The following is an 18,815-nucleotide window of genomic DNA, read 5'->3' as shown; positions in this document are numbered from 1 at the left end:
AGATTCTCTGGCATGTCACTTGTGTAGACTGAATGCCAATGAATAGAGACCTCTGTTCAGTAATTTGAAATAATCCCATAAAACATCCATATATATTCATCCTGTGAAAACTACTTGTTGATGTTGACAGTGGCTTTTCTCCCCCCTTCTCTCTTCCTTTAGACAGCTTGCTTCCGAGAGGAGAGAAATGTCTTGGTGAATGGAGATTGTCAGTGGATTACTACATTGCACTATGCCTTTCAAGATGAGAACTACTTGGTATGTTTGATTCATCAGTAAATAAAAGCTCTGGGTTGTGAAAGAACTTTATTTTTGGTATATTTAAAAAATATTAGTGCATTAAATCCGTCCACCTCATGCCTCACAGCAGTGTTTCAACATTCTTGTTTTCTCCTTGAAACAAAACTTCAAAGAGACTGACTGTAACTCCAGGAGAGTGAGAAAGTTGTGAAGCACTGTAGTATATAGAGATTTAGTTAAGCATCTTAAATTAACTAATCTCCTCTTGCATAAAAAATACCATGTTCAAATTTAGTATTTTGGATAAGGTTGCAGTTAAGTAATCTGAGATGTATTAACTCTGTGAATGTAAGAAATATTTTATTTTAAACTTACATAATGTCTTTTAAAGATTTTGTTTTAAGCTGGCAAAAGTAATTTAAAAGTTTGGTATTTTAAAATCCTTAGTGGGAAACAGCCTATTTCTTGAAAGTACTTCTATAAAATATGTCTTTAAATTAGCAGATTGGTCATCTCAGTAATTTGAGAGACTTTAGCGAACACTTACAAAGAAAATCTATACTCCTGTGACATTTCTTTATGATGGTTACTACAACTGTGTCATACAAACATGTTTACTTCAGTCACAGAATACAGCAGAGTACTGCTTAGGAGCAAAGTCAGTAAAGCCCCAATATTCTGCAATATACTGAACCATACAGCTTCCCTGTGGCTACTTCAGGCTGGCTTGGCAAACCTGCTGTTTCTGTAACATCTGACATAGCTGTAGTGTGAAAGTTTTCACCTTCAACACTTCAGTAGCATGGTAGCAAGTCATGAACATAAATAAGAAAAAATGTATTTATAAAAGGCTGCCAAAGAGTTCAGGAACTAAGCAAGGGTTAGTAAATGCTCAAACATTTCCACAGATGCTGAGACAAAACACATTATTTTGTCATATTTGGAGTATTTTTAGAATAACAAGCTCATAGTAGGAAAATAAGCAGTCACATCTTAAGCCTTCATTTACAGGCTATTTCCATTGAATGGTTTGTGATAGGTCCAGATTTTTAATCTCTGGCAGTTTAGTTGTCTCTAGCACTGCCTCATGATTTCAGATCAGCTTGTAGTTTCAAATTCCCACAGAAGCAACCTTCAGACTTGCATAAAAAGCATCCTGTTTTGTATTTCCAAGTAGCTTGTAAGAATGGAGCTACCTCAGGAAAAATTGTTAGCTGTGTGAGATAACAAGCAATAGCAAAGACAGCACAGAGGGGGAATCTTTTCCCAAAGTTCCCAGAGGTGTTTAGATATTGAAGTTTCACTTGACAGCAGAATGTAGACATCTAATTTAGGATCCAGTATCTAAGAAGGCAACAGTTCTGCCTGGCAGCCAAAGTCAGCAGATTCCCAGCTTGCCTGAGGTCTGCTCCTGCATGTGCTGAGGTGCTGCCTTCCAATTTGGTCTGTTACTCAGAAACCATCTCCTGTAAGTGTCTGCTCACAGATGGAGTGGATCCACATCTCAGTCACTATTGTAAATGATGCATGAAGAAAAGGTGAAACACATCAAGAAATCAATTCATCCAAAAAGCTGGACAGAAGGTTCTCTTCCATCCCATCTAGTACTTGTCCAGGGGCTAAGAGATCTCTGTTCAATTCTTTTTGGAGCTTGAAGAAGTTTATAGCTACATTTTTGCTCATCCTGGAGAGTGCTGCCTTGTTACAGAGCCTGGACAGACTTAGTTCACTTTTTAGCTGTGCTGCTCATCCATGCTCATTCATGGCAGAATGAAATACAAAGCTGAGAACAAAACAAGAACAGACAACAGAGTTTGGTTTTCCAAACTGATCCTCTGCAAGAGAAATCTCCAAATTCCAGTATTTTCTCCCAGTGATGTTTGTGCATTAAATCTAGTGATTCTTAAATTAAAAACCACATAAGCTAACCCTGAGCAGATGGAGAGCCTTGTGTCTTCTCCCACCTAGTGCTCTGCCTCCTCTGGCTGCAGGATAAAGGGTTCAGAATGAGACAAAGAAAAAGTAAGATACTAACATAGAAAAGTAGTACCTGCCTTTGGAGAGTCTAAAAGCGCTTAGTTTTATTCTGTGCCTTTAGTATCAATAGAGCATTTGATAATGCAGAACTTCTATTTAAGCAAGAAATACAAAATTCTATTAAATACATTTGTTCTGGAGTTCATTTTCTGGTTCTGCTCGTGTAGTTTTAAAACCTTTCAAGTAAATGCATCATGCATTACTGTTTTCTAAACAGCCAGTTCTTAAATGGCATTACATGGGAATGCTGCATAACTTTTTTCTGGCTCTTAAAAAGCTTTCATAAGAGACAGCCTATGTCAAGATGGGTTAAATCAGCCTTTGGTGATTTAGCTTAAGCAAATATGATGTAAGTGAAACATAGTCCATGAATATTCAAAACTTGCATGGAACTTGAAGCTCTCCATCTCTTCCAGATTCAGATCTCTTAATTTTCTTTGCCAGTCTCATTCATGAAAAAGGGCATATGTGTATTTCCCTGCTTTCAGCCTCTCAAAGGCTTCTGGGTACTTATGAGAGTATTTTGATATCCTTTTTTCCTTTGATTCCTAACTACTCTCACTGTTCAGTGTAGTCACTTCTCTGGAAGAAATGCACTACTGCAAGATTTCAGCATCAGAGTAGCTTTTATTTTAACCCCATAAGAAGGGAGAAGCACCTCCTGGCAAGCAGATAATTTTGAATTGAAAGATTATTAAAGTTCTGCTTCCTCAAAGATGAGATATCACCATCTTTCTGTGATCCAAGTGCCTTCCTTCATGGGTCGCCTGAGTTCTTGTTGAGTTATAAATGCTTTGGGAGCTGACAGAAGTGCATTACCCTGTCTCTGACAGAGAAGATATTTCACTTTCCACAGAAGGCTCTATAAAGCCTCTTTGCCTTGAATTTGAGAGAAAATACTTCAAGTTAATATCCCTTTTAGAAGACTGATGGTTTCTGTCTGTAGCATTTTGTTTTCAAACCTAAGTGTTGTGTGTGTACAGTGTTCAGTACATATTCTAAGTTCCATGGAGCAATACCCACAGATTGATTTCAGCATAAATGATGCAACTTGCTTATCAGATTAAGCAGTAATTTGAATAAAATAGAGAAAAATATCAAAACTTGTGGCTTTTGGAGTAACTCTTTTAATCCAAAAGATAGTGAGGAAATGGCTAGTATTGCGCTTCATGTTCTTTGCATTTCTGTCTTCTTTAATTTGTTTCCCTCATGGAAGATGAATCTGTGGCAGGGACAGTGGATTCTAGGTCCTTTTACTTTGAGGAGAAAAATAAGATGATGGCTTTGAAAACTTAATTCCAAAATAAGCCAAGTTAGTCTTAAAACCACATATCAAATCATCTTGGGAAGCATAGAATAAAATGGCTCAAGACTGGTAGTACTAGATGAAGTCATTATACTTGAAGTGATGGTCTGGATTTAGGTGGATATTGCTAAGAGAAACCTCAAACATAATCCGTGTTTTGTGGTATGAGAAACAAATAGCATGCCTGGGTCCTTTTCTTTCATGTCACCCTATCAGTATTGGTCCTTTCCATGGACAGGATGGTGACTGATTGGCCTAGGAGGCTGTTTACTTTTTCACTGAAATACATTCAAAAGCACACCAATGTTTGACTTTTAAATTCCCACTCTAGTGCCTCTGGCTTGACGGTGCTTTTGGCTTGTTATGGGCATCCATGTATAGTGTAGTAATGTATAGTGTCATCAGACTCCTGCCAGCTGTGTTATGCATCCATGATGTGGAATTTGCCAGGATGAGTATTTGAAGATGTTGATGTGATAAGTGCCACTTCAGGAGCAACAAGTAGTATTGAAATGGTACCATAACTAAAAAAGTAATAAAATGTATATTTTAGAATAAGCTGCATCAAATATTGATTTTAACTATATTTTTTTTTTTCTTTCACCATCCTCTGGAAATTTTCAGTTTAAGAGTTGATAGCATACATCAGTTTTGGTGATATTGGATAATTTTCTTTGTGATACTAGTTAAGACAGAAATAAACTGATCCTGGTTTACTTCTTTGTTGTTGTCATATTTTGTTTTGGTTTTTTTATTGTAGGAACTAAATGCTGGTGTCCCTTTCTTACTGTGATTAATAAAGGAATATGATACCTTTTTGTACTAAGTAAATACAAGTAAAACAGAAGACCACCAATTTTGACTGCTTTCCACAGGCACAGGAAAAATAGTGAAAGGATTTTTTTCAGGGGTTAAGTGATGAACTTTAATTTTTTATTTTTCTTGCCAGCTGTCTCTCAGTACTTGATTGCTTTATTTCTCTATTTTCAGTATCTAGTGATGGACTACTATGTTGGTGGTGACTTGCTGACACTTCTCAGTAAGTTTGAAGACAAGCTTCCTGAAGATATGGCTAGGTTCTACATTGGTGAAATGGTGCTTGCTATACATTCCATACATGAGCTGCATTATGTGCACAGGTAAAATACCTTCTCATTTGGCAAAAAATACAAATACAGTTATATGAAGTTAATCCCAAATTTACTGCTATGTATAAAAATGCACACAGTAGCCAAAAGCAAACTAATGTAGATACATGCTTACTTTATGCTGTATAATAGCTGTATAAGCTACTTTATTTTAAATATCAAGTTTTGATGGATTGGTATCAAAAGCAGTGACATTTATCTGACTAACCTTTTAAAGTCTGTTCTATTTTTAATCAGGGCTCTTGACTTATTCTCAATTCACTTAATAAATATTTATCTGCCTTTGTCCAAGCAACCTAGAAGTTTGAAGCAGTTTGAAATGGTTTGAACTTTCTACAGATGTTTAGACATTCTGCAAAATTTATGCACAGTAAGCCCATGATAACATCAGTGCATCTACTTACCTGAGATCATCCTCTAAGAGGTTTTCTAATCGGGGGGCATGTGCTGGTCTAATTGTTTTTGCACACAAGATGTGTATTCTGAATCAGTGGCTACCATCAAGTAAGCTTGGATTGTGGTTGGTAATAGCTGTAGAGTTAAAGTTCAAAAAGCATCAGGGATTCTCAGCTGTAGTGCTTTGAACTCTTCTGTTTGCATTTTGATTGCTGTTCTAAAAATTGAAAAGATGCTTAAACTCTCTAAAACTCTTGTGAGTAAATGTGAGCAATATTGGGGGATTTAAAAATGTTACAGCCTCAAAGAAGTTCACCCGAGGCACCATTGCACCAATTTCCAAGGAAGGTGGCTTGACTTACTGAGCAGCTACATCTTTTCACAGGGCTGAGTGCAGGTCTGTTGTGGCAATAGGAGTGTGTGGCTCTGTGGCCAGAACACGTGCTTTGAACAGGACGTGTGCCAATGCCCAAGAAATTACTGCTTGGCAACTGGAATGGATGAGGAGGAACCATGATTGCTCTGGAGAGGGTTTCAAGGACTCTTTAAGGGCTTATACGACCTGTTAGCTGCAGATAGGAGACAGTGGAGCTCAGAGAGGAGGCATTAGGCCTTTCTGAACAGCAGTACTGGTCCCTGAGGCAAGTGAGAGCTGCATGCCAAGCAGAGATTGGCTCATGGAGCAAGAGCCACTGTGAGCAAGGTTCTTTAAAAAACAAACAAATTAGTGTATAATTGTATATTAGTTTTTATAGTCCCCTGCAACTACTGAGCTTGACTTGTGGTTGTGGAATGTTGACAATATCTGGAACTGAAATGTATGGAATAAGTTTAACAATGCAGGATTACTAATTATTTTTTGAGGAAGCATAGTGACATAGTCCAATTTTCTCAGCACATATTTTTGTGTATTATGACAAGTAAATACACATTTAACATTTAAATTCGTGTAGACGGGCATAGATTAGCATTTATTATTTTGTATTAATACTGCTAATGAGCAGCAGTATTAGTGACATTTCAGTAATTAATTTCAACGCATTAGCCTTTGGTTAAAAAAGGTTAATTCAAGTTTGTGTTGGAAGAATGTATCAAATTGGTAGGCTTTTTACAAATATGAGGACCCTTTGTTAAATCTGTAATGGTTTTTCTCACAAATGTCAAGTGTGAAACTGGAATTCAGCACCTCAAAACTCAGCCATTGTCAGCTTCCACACCTATGTAGCAAGGTGTATTAGAGCACCTTATTTTTGTTTACTCCTGGTAATTCTAGTCTCCTTCTCAAAGACTAAACTGAAGGTATTGTGTAGTTTTTAAGTTTTTCGACACATGTAGTAGCATTCGGAACTTCACATTTGAAAAGAAATGCAGATTTTATGGTGCAAGAAAACTGGTGGCTTTAAGGTTGGTCAGGGGAGAGAGTCATAAATAGTACCAAAAAGAGTTTACATCATTGGGTAAGATTCAATGTTATTTTGATGCAAGATTAATCTCTACAAGCAGAGCTAATACTTTATGTTTAAATCCTTTCACTTCTATCTGTTATAACAGGGACATAAAGCCTGATAATGTTCTTTTGGACATGAATGGCCACATACGACTGGCAGACTTCGGGTCCTGTCTGAAAATGAGTGAAGATGGCACAGTATGTATGAAGCTACATTTATTTGGGTTGCTGATAGTGGGACCTTCTGAGTGAGTTGCTGGTGTTAAAAAGATTAGACATCATCAGGGATGTGATAGATTGTGAACTTTCTGACACACTAAAAATTGAGGGTGCAGTATAACTCAACGTATTTAAATGCATTTTTGAAATCTTTCATCTCCTTATTTTACAGGCTGCTAACTTTTCAAGTTATCCTTTGCTATATTTTTCTGGTTTTCACTTTTTCTTCTAATGACCATTTGAGTCCAAGGGGGTAGGGTGAGTCACCATCCCTGTAGGTATCAAAAAGATGTGAGGATGTGGTATTTGGGCACACAATTTAGTTGGACTTGTCAGTGCTCAGTTAACGGCTGGACCTAATGATCTTAAAGGTCTTTTCCAACCTAAATGATTGTCTTGATTCTGCAGTTAGTAAGCAGTTTGTTTTATATGCCTTTGACAAATGTAACAGCAACATGATGGTAATTGGCCATCTTGTGCAGCAGATTGGATTTACCTCTAAAAGCTGAATTGCTTGTGACAGGTTTTGTTTGTTTTGCCTCATTTAGGGCACTTCCAGGGGTGCCAGTCCTGCCAAAGTACGGCATGCAGCATCGTTCACTGCTTTTGGCACAAACTCACATCTTGTTGATGCTCTTTAGCCATAAAATGCCTGTCAAAGCTTTACCATAAAAAATGTAAAATGAAAGAGTCGGTAGAATTGAGAACATATTCCTAGAGATCAGTCTGTCCTGATGGTCAGGGCTTCCCTGCTACTTGTGCACAGAGTAATTTCTCCACCTTATTCCTGTAATACATCCAGTTGCACATTAGGCAATAAACATTTGACTGATTTCTGACTTAATAAAACTTATCCAGGAAATTTGTTCTATGATCTTCAAATGAAACTATAAAATTCAGGAGTAGGACCTGATCTCCCTACGTACTCATTTTTCATTTCAACTTCTGGGCAGCAAATTGCAGTTTTAAAATATAAACAGACACAAAGGAAAAATATATTTTGTCTTTCTGCTTTCACAGTATCTGTGATTATTTTGGGTTTCTACTCTGTTCAGAATAAAATATATCTACTGATTTTATGTAGCAGTAGAATGGAACTTAATCTTTGCAGTCTTTGTTACTTTCTTAATATTTCCTTTCTTCTGTTGCTGTGAATTTATGAATCTTTCCTTCTCCAGCACCATGTCGTGGTGTCTCTGTCAGAAATACTAGTGTTTGAGTAAAACAGTTGCTGAGAGAAACTGGAAACTTAGGAGAATTATGTTTGCCTTATTTTTAAGGTACAGTCATCAGTAGCAGTGGGTACTCCTGACTACATCTCTCCTGAGATTCTGCAAGCAATGGAAGATGGAATGGGGAAATATGGGCCTGAGTGTGACTGGTGGTCACTGGGTGTCTGCATGTATGAAATGCTGTATGGTGAAACACCCTTCTATGCAGAGTCACTAGTGGAAACCTATGGGAAGATTATGAATCATGAAGTAAGAGCTATATTAAATCTCTTGTGGTTCTGAGTTTCTGTTTACAGAGAATCTTAGCACTTATTGATATCGAAGTAAAGGTTGTTTGCTTTTTCACAGTGTTTTAGAGTGATGCTGGGTAGGTTTGTTGGTTCGGGTTTTAGGAAGTTTGCTTCTCTGAGCTGCAGAAATTTAATTCTTTGACAAATTAAAATTTTTCTCTAAATGCTGATTTTCTTGTTGGAAAATCACACAAAATCATCATAAATCAAAATTAAAATCTACTCCAATTTCTTCAGTCTAGAGTAATTTCATTTGTTAGTGGTAATTATAATTTTTAGATCTTATGTTTGTTTATGAATAGAAATATTTTCTAAATGTAGATTATATTTTGGTAAGAAATACAGGTATTTAACCTATATATTAGAAAAATACATTCTTAAACATGACAACATAAAGGACTGACTAACATCATGGGGTTTTAAGAATTGAAATTAATTTAATCTCCAGGAGATCAATGGATCTCTGACTAAGAATACCAATCTGTCTTTATTGTATGATCTTTAATATATTATAGTGTGTAAAAATCCTGGTGTGACTTAAAAAAAATTTTCTTTTCCTAGCAGAGTTATTGTAATCACAGATCAAACAGGTCTGTTTCAAAGAAATTGAAAAATGATTTCTTGTGCTTGAAATCCAATATAAGACAAAAAGTCTGTCATTGGATGTATTGAATTGTGCTCTGTCATTGCTCACTGTAACTAGAACAATATTTGACTATTCATTTCCAGTTTTATTGGTGTAGTTTAATGGTTTTTTTGAAACTACAGTTGTAAATTTTGGAATTAATTCCTTCTCTAAAAATTTCTCTGTTTGTTTTGTTTTCTAGGAACGATTTCAGTTTCCATCCCATGTTACAGATGTATCTGAAGAAGCAAAAGATCTTATTCAGAGACTTATCTGCAGCAGGGAGCGTAGGCTGGGACAGAATGGAATAGAGGATTTTAAGTCTCATGCATTTTTTGAAGGACTTAATTGGGATAACATCCGAAACCTAGAAGCACCTTACATTCCAGAAGTCAGCAGTCCTTCTGACACCTCAAACTTTGATGTAGATGATGATGTACTAAGAAATCCAGTGAGTCTTTGTTTTTAGATATTACTAACGGAAGTATGCATCTTTGCTGCACTGTAAGGTAGTAGTGAGAACTTACTTCAAAATAAAGAGATGAAGAATAAGTCACTCCAAATGTGAAAAATCCAAGTTTTTCATCTCTTGGCATTTTGTGTTACCAGAAATCATGAGCTGCCTTTTTAAGTGGTAGCACTTGCCAGACTGCATTACTGTTACATGGTTAAAGTTAAAACATGTTTAGGTAGGGAAAAAAGCCTCTTAGTTGCCCTTTCTGCTTATCTTAACAGGGATCTAGTATTTGGATTTATGCTTTTTCAAAGGTGAAAAAAAAAAAAACCTGCCTTTACAAATACACATGTATTCTCTGTATAGCTTGCAAGCACAGCTGTCCAAGTGAGAGGACTCATCCTGCTACTTCTCCACTGATTTAAGAAGCAGGAGGCTGGTTCTTGGAGTAGGGAACACTGGTGTTGCACTCCTCCATTTCTGTTTCTTGTAGTTTACAAATGGTTCAGGAGGAGTAGAGAGCTTTTGTGGTAATTTTTTCACCGGATTGTATTTCAAGAAATTAGGAGCTTTTGGCACGTTTTTTGATTGCATGTCTGACAGTAACTAAAACACTAAGACTAACAGCATGCATTTTGGCACCAGGTCACTTTTAATTAGGAACTTGAAATTTTGGGTTTCCTTTTACTGGCTCCATTGTGCTTTGAACTTGTTGAAATGCTGCCCTTTCAATTGCCAGTTCAAGAGGCTCCGAAATTCAAGTCGTTCTATTAGGTGACCTAATCTGAAATAAAGCTTGTCCAGAGGCAGTGGAGCATTACTGCCAATTGTCAGTTGGTGTATTAAGAAAAATCTTTCCATTAGCTGTCTCTCTTTTAGCTGTTGAGGCTCAATGAAATGCCTTTCACTCTGTATGAGTTTTCTCTTGGGTTTTCATGCACATTGTTTTCATGCAGGAAGTGGTGCCACCAAGTTCTCATACAGGCTTTTCTGGATTGCATTTGCCATTTGTTGGGTTTACATACACAACGGACAGGTAAGCAAAGGATACGTTTTATAAGGGAAACTTGTTTCCCAAAGGCAGCTGATTCCTGGGAATTCTCATTCTTATAAACATAGAAAGGTTGATGTACATAGGTGTATATGCAGCCCAAGTTTTATTCCTTGTTTGGTTTTTTTTTCGAATGTCAGAACATATTTTGATTCTGTTTGCCAAGATTAGGTTCTTTTCTATTTAATATTTTATGCATTTGAAATGAAAGAAAGTCAAAGGACTTGCAGTTCCTGCATTGAGAGGCTGAGAGCAAGTCTTGTCCACACCGGACATCTGCCAGGCACTGTTCAGGATTATCTCATTGCTCCAGTGTCCTGCTGGTAGACCAAGTTAACATAGAGGGTTCTGAGCATGGACAAAGTTGCTTAATTTGCAAATCTTTGAAATGGCCTCCATCTGACTTCAGAGATCTCTCAAACATATGCTTGTCTCTGATCTTAGGGTATTCTGACCTGTTTGATATTTTGTTAATTCTCTTTGCTGGGATTTGTTACCCCATGAACCCAAAACATGTGTGTCATCCTGTTCCCAGTGAGCTCATGTGAAACATTAACTTAAATCCATCTTTGCCATGCTTTAAGTTAAACTAAACTTTTCGGGTTGTCCCTCAGCTCTCTCAGTGCAGGTACACTTGAAGGCAGGTACCTGCTTCCATTTCTGCCAGGTACCTGTAACCTTTGGCATGGGAGAGTTAACATTTTCAGTCATTTAGGCAGTTTGTGAAGTCAAGGTATATCTGCATCATTGAAGTCCTGCATGCAGGTATCTTAATTCTACAGCAGCGTGTACAGTAGCTAGGGAGTAATAACTTTACCCTGAGAATTGTCTCTACAGTAACAATTACTGCACTAATTGTACTTGTAAATTTAAGGTGCATATTTGGTGGAATCCCAGCATGTCCCAGCTATAGACTGCTGTGAGTATTTATTAAAATGTCCTAACTTATGTATTTCTTTTCAGCTCTTTATCTGATAGAGGCACTTTAAAGAGCGTGCTGCAGTCTGACACTGTAACCAAAGATGCGGACGTACAGCGAGACTTAAAGAACACATCACAAATAGAAAGCTATGAAAAGAAAATACGGAAATTAGAGCAAGAAAAGCAGGATTTGAACAGAAAACTGCAAGGTTAGTGGTTTGTTTTTGTTTGGACTCTTAGTTCTGCTCATTGGAATATATTCTATTGAAAATCTTTTCCTTTCTTTTTGGGTTTTAAGAATCTACACAGACAGTGCAGAACCTCCAAGGTCCAGTGTGTGTTACAGCCAATACAAGCCGTGATAAGGAGATTAAAAAACTAAATGAAGAAATTGAACGATTGAAGAACAGATTAACAGGTAAGCCTCTGGCATGGTAATTATAGTAATGCAATTTATTTTGCAATAAGTAGAATTAATGTTTTCAGCTATTTAAATAACAAAAGGTGTTTAATAGCCTTGTTCAATATTAAGAGGCATTTCAGTTTTTTCCAGATGAGTGCTTAACTAGTTCTTCCACTTGCTTGGCTTGATAACACATACTAGCATGGGAAGTCCAGAGTGTGATGAATTGTGGGAATAGATTTAGTTAAATATTTTGTGTGATACTTGTTTCCCTAAAAATCTCAGGAGATCCTGTTCTTTACTCCTCCATTTGGGGAGGAGTATTGTGTTGGAGAGTTTTACTTGGAGGCAGGTGTAAGAGACAGGAGATAGAAGTCTGGTTGCTCTTTAGTAACATAAAGGAATAGATGGGGGATGTGTAATAGTAGTTCACATTTAAATATTTCTGAGCTTCTGCTCCCTTTGTGTTTCTGTGTTTGGTGATGCATAAATTAGGAAGCACTGAGCATTGCAGAAAAACAAATACTGGCATCTGTCCTGAGGGAAGACTGACTCACCCATATCGCTGAAAATCTGTTGCTTGACAATGCTATTAGTTTATCCATGCAAACCTCCTGTTAGCACCTAATTTTTAAGTGGGAATCAGTGATAAACAAAGTGGTAGTTTTGAATCCTAATGACTTGGCTGAGAGTTTTATAGAGACCTGTATAGTGTGAGTTCAGATCCTAAGTTGCTGATGCTGAGGTTTTTTTAGACTATCTTTTCTTGATTTTGTTTCACAATATACCCTTTTTGTAGGTGTATGCACTGCAAAAATCAGCTCTGTTCTCCTACGCAGATTATCTTCCCAAAAAAAGCTAATTTTTTTGTGTTCTGAAATTAGGTTTGAGTCACAATAGTTAGATTAATGCTCTGTTTTTGCAAAGGGTTCAGGTTTATCTAGTTCTTCTACCAATGATGTCCTGTTAAATATAAATTCTAACAGTATGTTCTTATTTAAAAAGAAGTGTCATTGGTTCATGTAGGGTGGGAGGAAGTTTGTTCTGAAGAGAGGAAAGGAATAATACTTCAAGCATTATAACAATGCTTGGGATCCTGAATACTTAGGTCCATTTTCCTGTTCTGTCATAGATACAGTGGAACTTGAGTGAGACCGTTATTCCCTGTGAAATTTCTTACATATTTGTTTAGTAGAAGTGATAATTAAAACCAAATAGCGAATGGCAGCTCATTTTCTTAGAATTGGTAAGACTGAGCAGGAGTATATAAAGGTGGCTATGTTGGGTGTTTTGCACTTAAAACCAATAATTTCAAATCAAATTTGTTTCTTTGTCATTGAAAGTAAAGTGAGAACAAGCTGCCAGGAGTATGGTCAGTCAGGTCTCCAGGTTACTTTGTGCAGGATGGTATTTCTTTCCCAAACTATTCATTAGTTCTTATCTAGAAAATAAATAGTCCTTGCTCGTCTTGCTGGATGCACTAATGACTGTTGCCTTTTTGTTGCATAAGGAAAACTATTTAGGAAACACATTACTAGAACTGGAATTAGAACATTTCAAGTTTATTTTATGATTTTCTAGGGCTAGAAGTTGCATTCCTCAAAAACAAAACAAAGTCTTGTGCTAAGGCTTTTCCCCTTAGAGATCACAATCTTTGGGGCTGAGGAAAACAAAATTATTTTGAGGTATCAATATCCCAAAGTTACTTTAAACAGTCTAAAATGGTGGGAATAGGAAAGAAGTTGATTTTCCAAGCAAAGTGATGCCAATTTGCATGAGTAATGTGGCTTGTGTTATTGGTGTTAATTTGGGACCAGTTTCCTTTAATATGTTTTAATCTACAGATATAAGTAAACTGGAAGCACAGCTTGCGGATGCAGTGGCTTTTCGACAAGAACATGAAGACTCCATACACAAGTTGAAAGGACTAGAAAAGCAGTGCAGAGTACTGAGGCAAGAAAAGGAGGACCTTCATAAGGTACTGATCCAAAGATAGATACTTTTTTAAATGGTTATGTAAAGTAGTTCTAGAACAGTTACTTTGTGATTGCAATTTTAGTGTTTTAAATGCTGCTTTTTAAAACGATGCAGAGATGTTAGGGAACCTGTTCAGCAGTGCCGTAGCTTTCCAAAGTATCACACTTTTATTTTTTGGAAGTTGATGGGCTTCTTATTTCAAATGTATTCTGCTAGATGAAACAAACACCTAAAGAATGGTTTTAATTAAGCTGTTTAATTATTCTTAACTGTTTCAGTAGAAGTCTGAGGCAATCAAGAGAGACTTCAGAGCCTTTGGATGACTTGTTAAGGGATCAGGAACACAAGTATTATTCTCCTGTATTCTTCCAGTTTCAGGGAATGATGAGGGAGGAAACAGACCCAGCAGATACATGACTGGTGTCCCTGGCAGAATTAGGGGTTTTTCAGCATAGGTCAGTTCACATGACACCAGGGCCTTCTGGTGACATTTGGGGTACACCTGTCTATTTAGGAGAAAAGGATCTTTGCACAGAAGTTAGCAGAGCTCATTGAAAGAGGCCATTTACTCTTTTTTTATACCAAAAGATTAATTATTGCTTAAGGTTAACAATGACTTTTATGTAATCATTGAGTTTATTTGCTGCTGTGTAAATTATCTCTTTGTTTGCTTCCTGAAATTTAGCAGTATTTCAGTTTTAAGTCAGCAACATATTTTGTAGTAAAGTGAATAGGGATTTGCATATACTACCTACCACTTTCAATAATAGTCAAAAAAGCTACCTGCATTGGAATAACTAGTTTTGCAAAAGTCTGCCAGCCATATTGTTCCTGAGCATTCATATGGATCCAAAAGTAGTCCATGGGCCAGAATTTCTGGTCTGTTTCTACAATGGAATTTAACAGTCTCTCTTCTGTCTGTTAATCACCAGTAGGGATTATTTGCCAGAGTGTATAAGTAGCTGAGAAGGTGGATCTTCTAGTCTGAGCACATGCTTTTTGGGATTTTAATCTTCCTGCAATGCTCTTACTAATAGCAGAATTTTTTAGAATTCCCTTGTACACTATACATTTATTTTGTTGTGTCATTCTGCTCTTTTTTTTATTTTTTCCTCCAACTCTCAAATGATTTTATGTCAAACATTCCATTTGTATTTTAATCATGTTAATTTTAGTGAACTACTTTCTGTAAAGAAAACAGTTTTTGTACTTTCAATTAAAGTATTAAGAGTTTCACAATTTGTTTTAAGGAATCTTCCTCAGTTTTCTGAAAAATCTCACATTTGCTGCAGCCCCTCAGTGCTGGTACAATGTATTTGATGTTGCTCCTGAATCTCCTGTCTTCTGAAGCATTCCTTTAAACAAGGTTACAAATGTGCAGGTACATGGTGGTAATGTAAAATCAAGTTATTTGGAAGTGAGGTGGCCTTGTGTAGTCACATTTATAAGTAAGACTTGTGGGATACCAAAGGTAGCTGTGGAGCTGCCACACTAGAAGCAAAATAATGGCTGTCTTTGTATGTCACTGCAGCTGCTTAGCTAAAAAATTGTGTAAATTAAGAATTAGAAATCTCTAGTAGTTATGTGAGGTGGTCAAAACAAGCATGCAGGTCCAGTTCCTTTCTTCTTGGAAAGAATATATGGAGTTCAAATTACTTTTTTCTTTTTTTTTTTTTTTTTTTTTTTTCCCCAGCAACTGGTAGAATCCTCAGAGAGATTAAAGATGCAGTCCAAAGAGCTGAGGGATGCCCACCAACAAAGGAAGCTGGCTGTGCAGGAGTTCTCTGAGCTCAGTGAGAGGATGGGGGACCTGCGCTCCCAAAAGCAGAAGCTGTCCCGGCAACTTCGCGACAAAGAGGAGGAGCTGGAAGTGAGCATGCAGAGAATCGATGCTCTGCGCCAGGACGTCCGAAAATCAGAGAAGATGAGAAAAGAGGTAGCTTGATAAAATAGAAATAAAATAGCTAGCACTCATGTGCTTCAGCTGCTGCTTACCCTGTACCTCCTGGGTGATTGTATAGAAAAATTGGGAATGTCTTCTGGGGATTTTCGTGGGTTTTTATCTGCACTCAGACTGATTTGAATCTGGAGGAAAGTATTCTTGCTATATGCCCAGTTTATTAGTTCTGGTGTTTGGATTCTTGTAGAGTCTTGACTCACAGTCAGCTTGAAGCCTGTAAGGTTCAGTGAATGTCTTCATGTGCTCTGAGGTTGGAGTATTCTGACTTCACTGTTTTTTTGACTGAATGTTCTCTTCAGCTGAAATGAGGAATAGTGATACAAAACTAAATACGTGGTTTTCCTTCCTCTGTAGTTAAGTCCTTGTAAGAGTATCTGTAATATCTTTAAGCAAGCTAATTTCCAGTTAGTATTCTAGGCAGTTTATGGTTTTCCATGAGATTAAGTGGATAGCCAGAAGAGAGCATAAGAAAAAATTTCTGTGGTTAATCTGGAGTGTTTTAATCACTGAAAAATCATAATGTTTTCTGTATGCTCTGGGTGAAAGCGAAGAGAAATTCAAGAGCTCTATAAGCATTGCTAGAAAACTTCTGGCAAATTGAAGGGTAGTCTATGAAAATGTAGTAGATAATGAAGTTTCTACTTTTGTCCATGAACAAGATATGATAGTCAGCTAGGAATTGATGAATTGGTGTGGCATCTCATCTCTAGAGCAGAGTGCAGCAGGCATTCAAGTGCTGTTGCTAATGCAGTTAAGTACGTTCATGCAGAGCTTTAAAAATCTCCTGTCTTTGTTCTTAAAAATTCCTCTGTACTCCCTTTCATAACAGTTGTATCAATCTTCTATTCAGAGCACAGTCTAGAAGTTCATTATCTTGTCCCACAGTTCTAAGTACAATCCTTTTAAAAACAGCTTTGCTAGTTTGATTTGAACATAGAAAAACAAATCTTACTCTTCTTGTCAGGGTTTGAAACTGTGCTGCTATTGCTTGAATTTCAGCAGTTGCCTTAGTTGCCACTAAATCTAAATTGTCTTTCTGATAAGCTTTCTGAAGTCAATAAATGGATGATCAAGCTTATTTTGTTCCATAATTGCAAAGTAAAAATATTCAGTGTTCATATTTAAAGTGTTTTGCTGTAATTTGGTTTAAAGGTTGATATTTTTAAGCTGCCTTACTTAGATACTGAGCTGTGGAGCTGACCTGTGAATGTGGGAGAAGACTTTTCTCTTTCTCAGCTGCAGTGTCTTCCTAGTGCCATTTCCTTCTTTTTTCTGTAATAGAAGCTATGCAGTTATCCCTGAATGGGCTTGATGCAGTTCACATCAGTACAAAGAGTCATAAAATAATAGTTCTCTGCATGTGACAGATGGATGCCTGAATCACTGAAGGCAAAACAATTATCATGACATTCTGAGATGGTTGTTATAGTGGTGTAACTTAAAATAGAAATAAGTAAAACTTGCTGCTAGGCCGTATGGAGGAAAGGAAATGAATGATCCAGATAGTGTTATCTTGTGTTGAAATGACCTAAAATGACTCTTTACAGCTGGAAGCCCAACTTGAAGAAGTCGTAGCAGAAGCATCAAAAGAACGCAAGCTCCGTGAGCACAGTGAGGTTTTCTCCAAACAACTGGAAAATGAACTGGAAGCTCTAAAGGTTACATGGTTTTTGACAAATATTTACTCATGGCCTAGAAGCTGCAATAGTTTAGCTTACTCAACTGTTGATACCAGTGGGAGACTTAAAAACTGCAGCATTACTAGAAATCTGACCTAACCCATCCAGATTTATTTGCCTTTTTTGCTTTAAAGCCTTTCATTGCTGGATACTAATGTCTTGGAAATGCTCAGTTTATATAATTTCTAAGCAGCTAGTAAACCAATGTGATCCAAATTTGTTACCTCTGCAAGCCATTTCAACCCCTTATTTGGGTCATGTAAGCAGAGCAGTCATTTGTAATGCTTGGGGACATGCTCCTTTTAAATCACTCAGTGCCCAAATAAACATTTTTCCAAAGGACCACTGACTGGACAATTCTGACTTTTAAGAATATACTCAAAATAAAAAGATGATAGCTTCTCCCTGATGACTTCTCCTCTTGTTTTACAGTTGAAGCAGGGAGGCCGGGCAGCTGGTGCCACACTGGAACATCAGCAGGAGCTTTCCAAAGTTAAGTCTGAGCTGGAAAAGAAAATCTTATTTTATGAAGAGGAGTTGGTCCGACGAGAAGCATCACATGTTTTGGAAGTAAAAAATGTGAAAAAGGAAGTACATGATTCAGAGAGCCATCAGCTTGCACTCCAGAAAGAGATCATGATATTAAAGGATAAATTAGAGAAAACAAAGCGAGAGAGGTAAGCTTTTGGGCATGCTTCCCTCACTATGGATTTCTTTTTGTTGTGTGTATGTATTGCATTGCACGGGTGCCTGTGCAGGCTGGTATTTCACCCTAACTCTGTTTATTCCTTTTTGAAAATCCCAGTCTACAGGTTCAACAATGTGACAGTATGTTTCTATTTCTTGCCCTTCACTTTAGGCACAGTGAAATGGAGGAAGCAGTAGGAACAATGAAGGAGAAATACGAGCGTGAAAGATCTATGCTCTTGGAAGATAACAAAAAACTAACAACAGAAAATGAGAGGGTAATTATTTCAGGAAACATATAATTCTTACTTCATTAGACTCTGTTGAAGTAGTCTACTCACTGATCAGAACAGGATCTGTAAGTATTCAGGCACTATCTGAATTTTAAAAACTTCATTTTTGCCATATAAATATTAGAGATTTGGCTACATAGTAACTTTAGCATCTTGCTACTCTGCTCTTTGGGGGATTGGTTCCCACAATTAAGAGGACACCGCCCTTGTTGATTCTTCATGAAGGCTGCAAACAGAGGGAATCATTGACACACGCTGTCTGCCTTACAGTTAAACCTTATTTCTCTCTACACTTGCTTTTTTCTTTTCCTTTGTTTTAAATTATTTTCTGTGAACTGATAGTTTCACAAAAAGGAAGCCCATCCAGATAGCCCAGGGTGGTCTTGTTTGTTCAGGTTCTAAAGGTGTGTAGTAGGCATACACATATATAAAAAGTCTGAAACTGACCTA

The 18,815-nt window shown here is 37.1% G+C and overlaps 1 protein-coding gene across 6 annotated transcripts in view; it reads left to right on the top strand.

Annotated features, from left to right (window-relative positions):
• The window catches only part of CDC42BPB (CDC42 binding protein kinase beta), a 91,245-nt gene that overhangs the window by 44,368 nt on the left and 28,062 nt on the right, over positions 1-18,815 (top strand). For all 6 annotated transcript variants that reach the window (XM_059850383.1, XM_059850387.1, XM_059850385.1 and 3 more), the window contains exons 4-16: positions 163-258; positions 4,574-4,722; positions 6,679-6,772; positions 8,074-8,274; positions 9,143-9,391; positions 10,351-10,430; positions 11,409-11,575; positions 11,665-11,784; positions 13,614-13,747; positions 15,440-15,682; positions 17,254-17,364; positions 17,818-18,062; positions 18,245-18,350. In XM_059850383.1, coding sequence (XP_059706366.1) covers positions 163-258; positions 4,574-4,722; positions 6,679-6,772; positions 8,074-8,274; positions 9,143-9,391; positions 10,351-10,430; positions 11,409-11,575; positions 11,665-11,784; positions 13,614-13,747; positions 15,440-15,682; positions 17,254-17,364; positions 17,818-18,062; positions 18,245-18,350 — 1,995 coding nt within the window. The remainder of the gene's footprint in view (positions 1-162; positions 259-4,573; positions 4,723-6,678; positions 6,773-8,073; positions 8,275-9,142; positions 9,392-10,350; positions 10,431-11,408; positions 11,576-11,664; positions 11,785-13,613; positions 13,748-15,439; positions 15,683-17,253; positions 17,365-17,817; positions 18,063-18,244; positions 18,351-18,815) is intronic.

This window comes from Haemorhous mexicanus, chromosome 6 (genome assembly GCF_027477595.1).
Source record: "Haemorhous mexicanus isolate bHaeMex1 chromosome 6, bHaeMex1.pri, whole genome shotgun sequence".
NCBI classification, from domain to species: domain Eukaryota; kingdom Metazoa; phylum Chordata; class Aves; order Passeriformes; family Fringillidae; genus Haemorhous; species Haemorhous mexicanus.
This window is presented reverse-complemented; position numbering and strand designations above follow the sequence as displayed.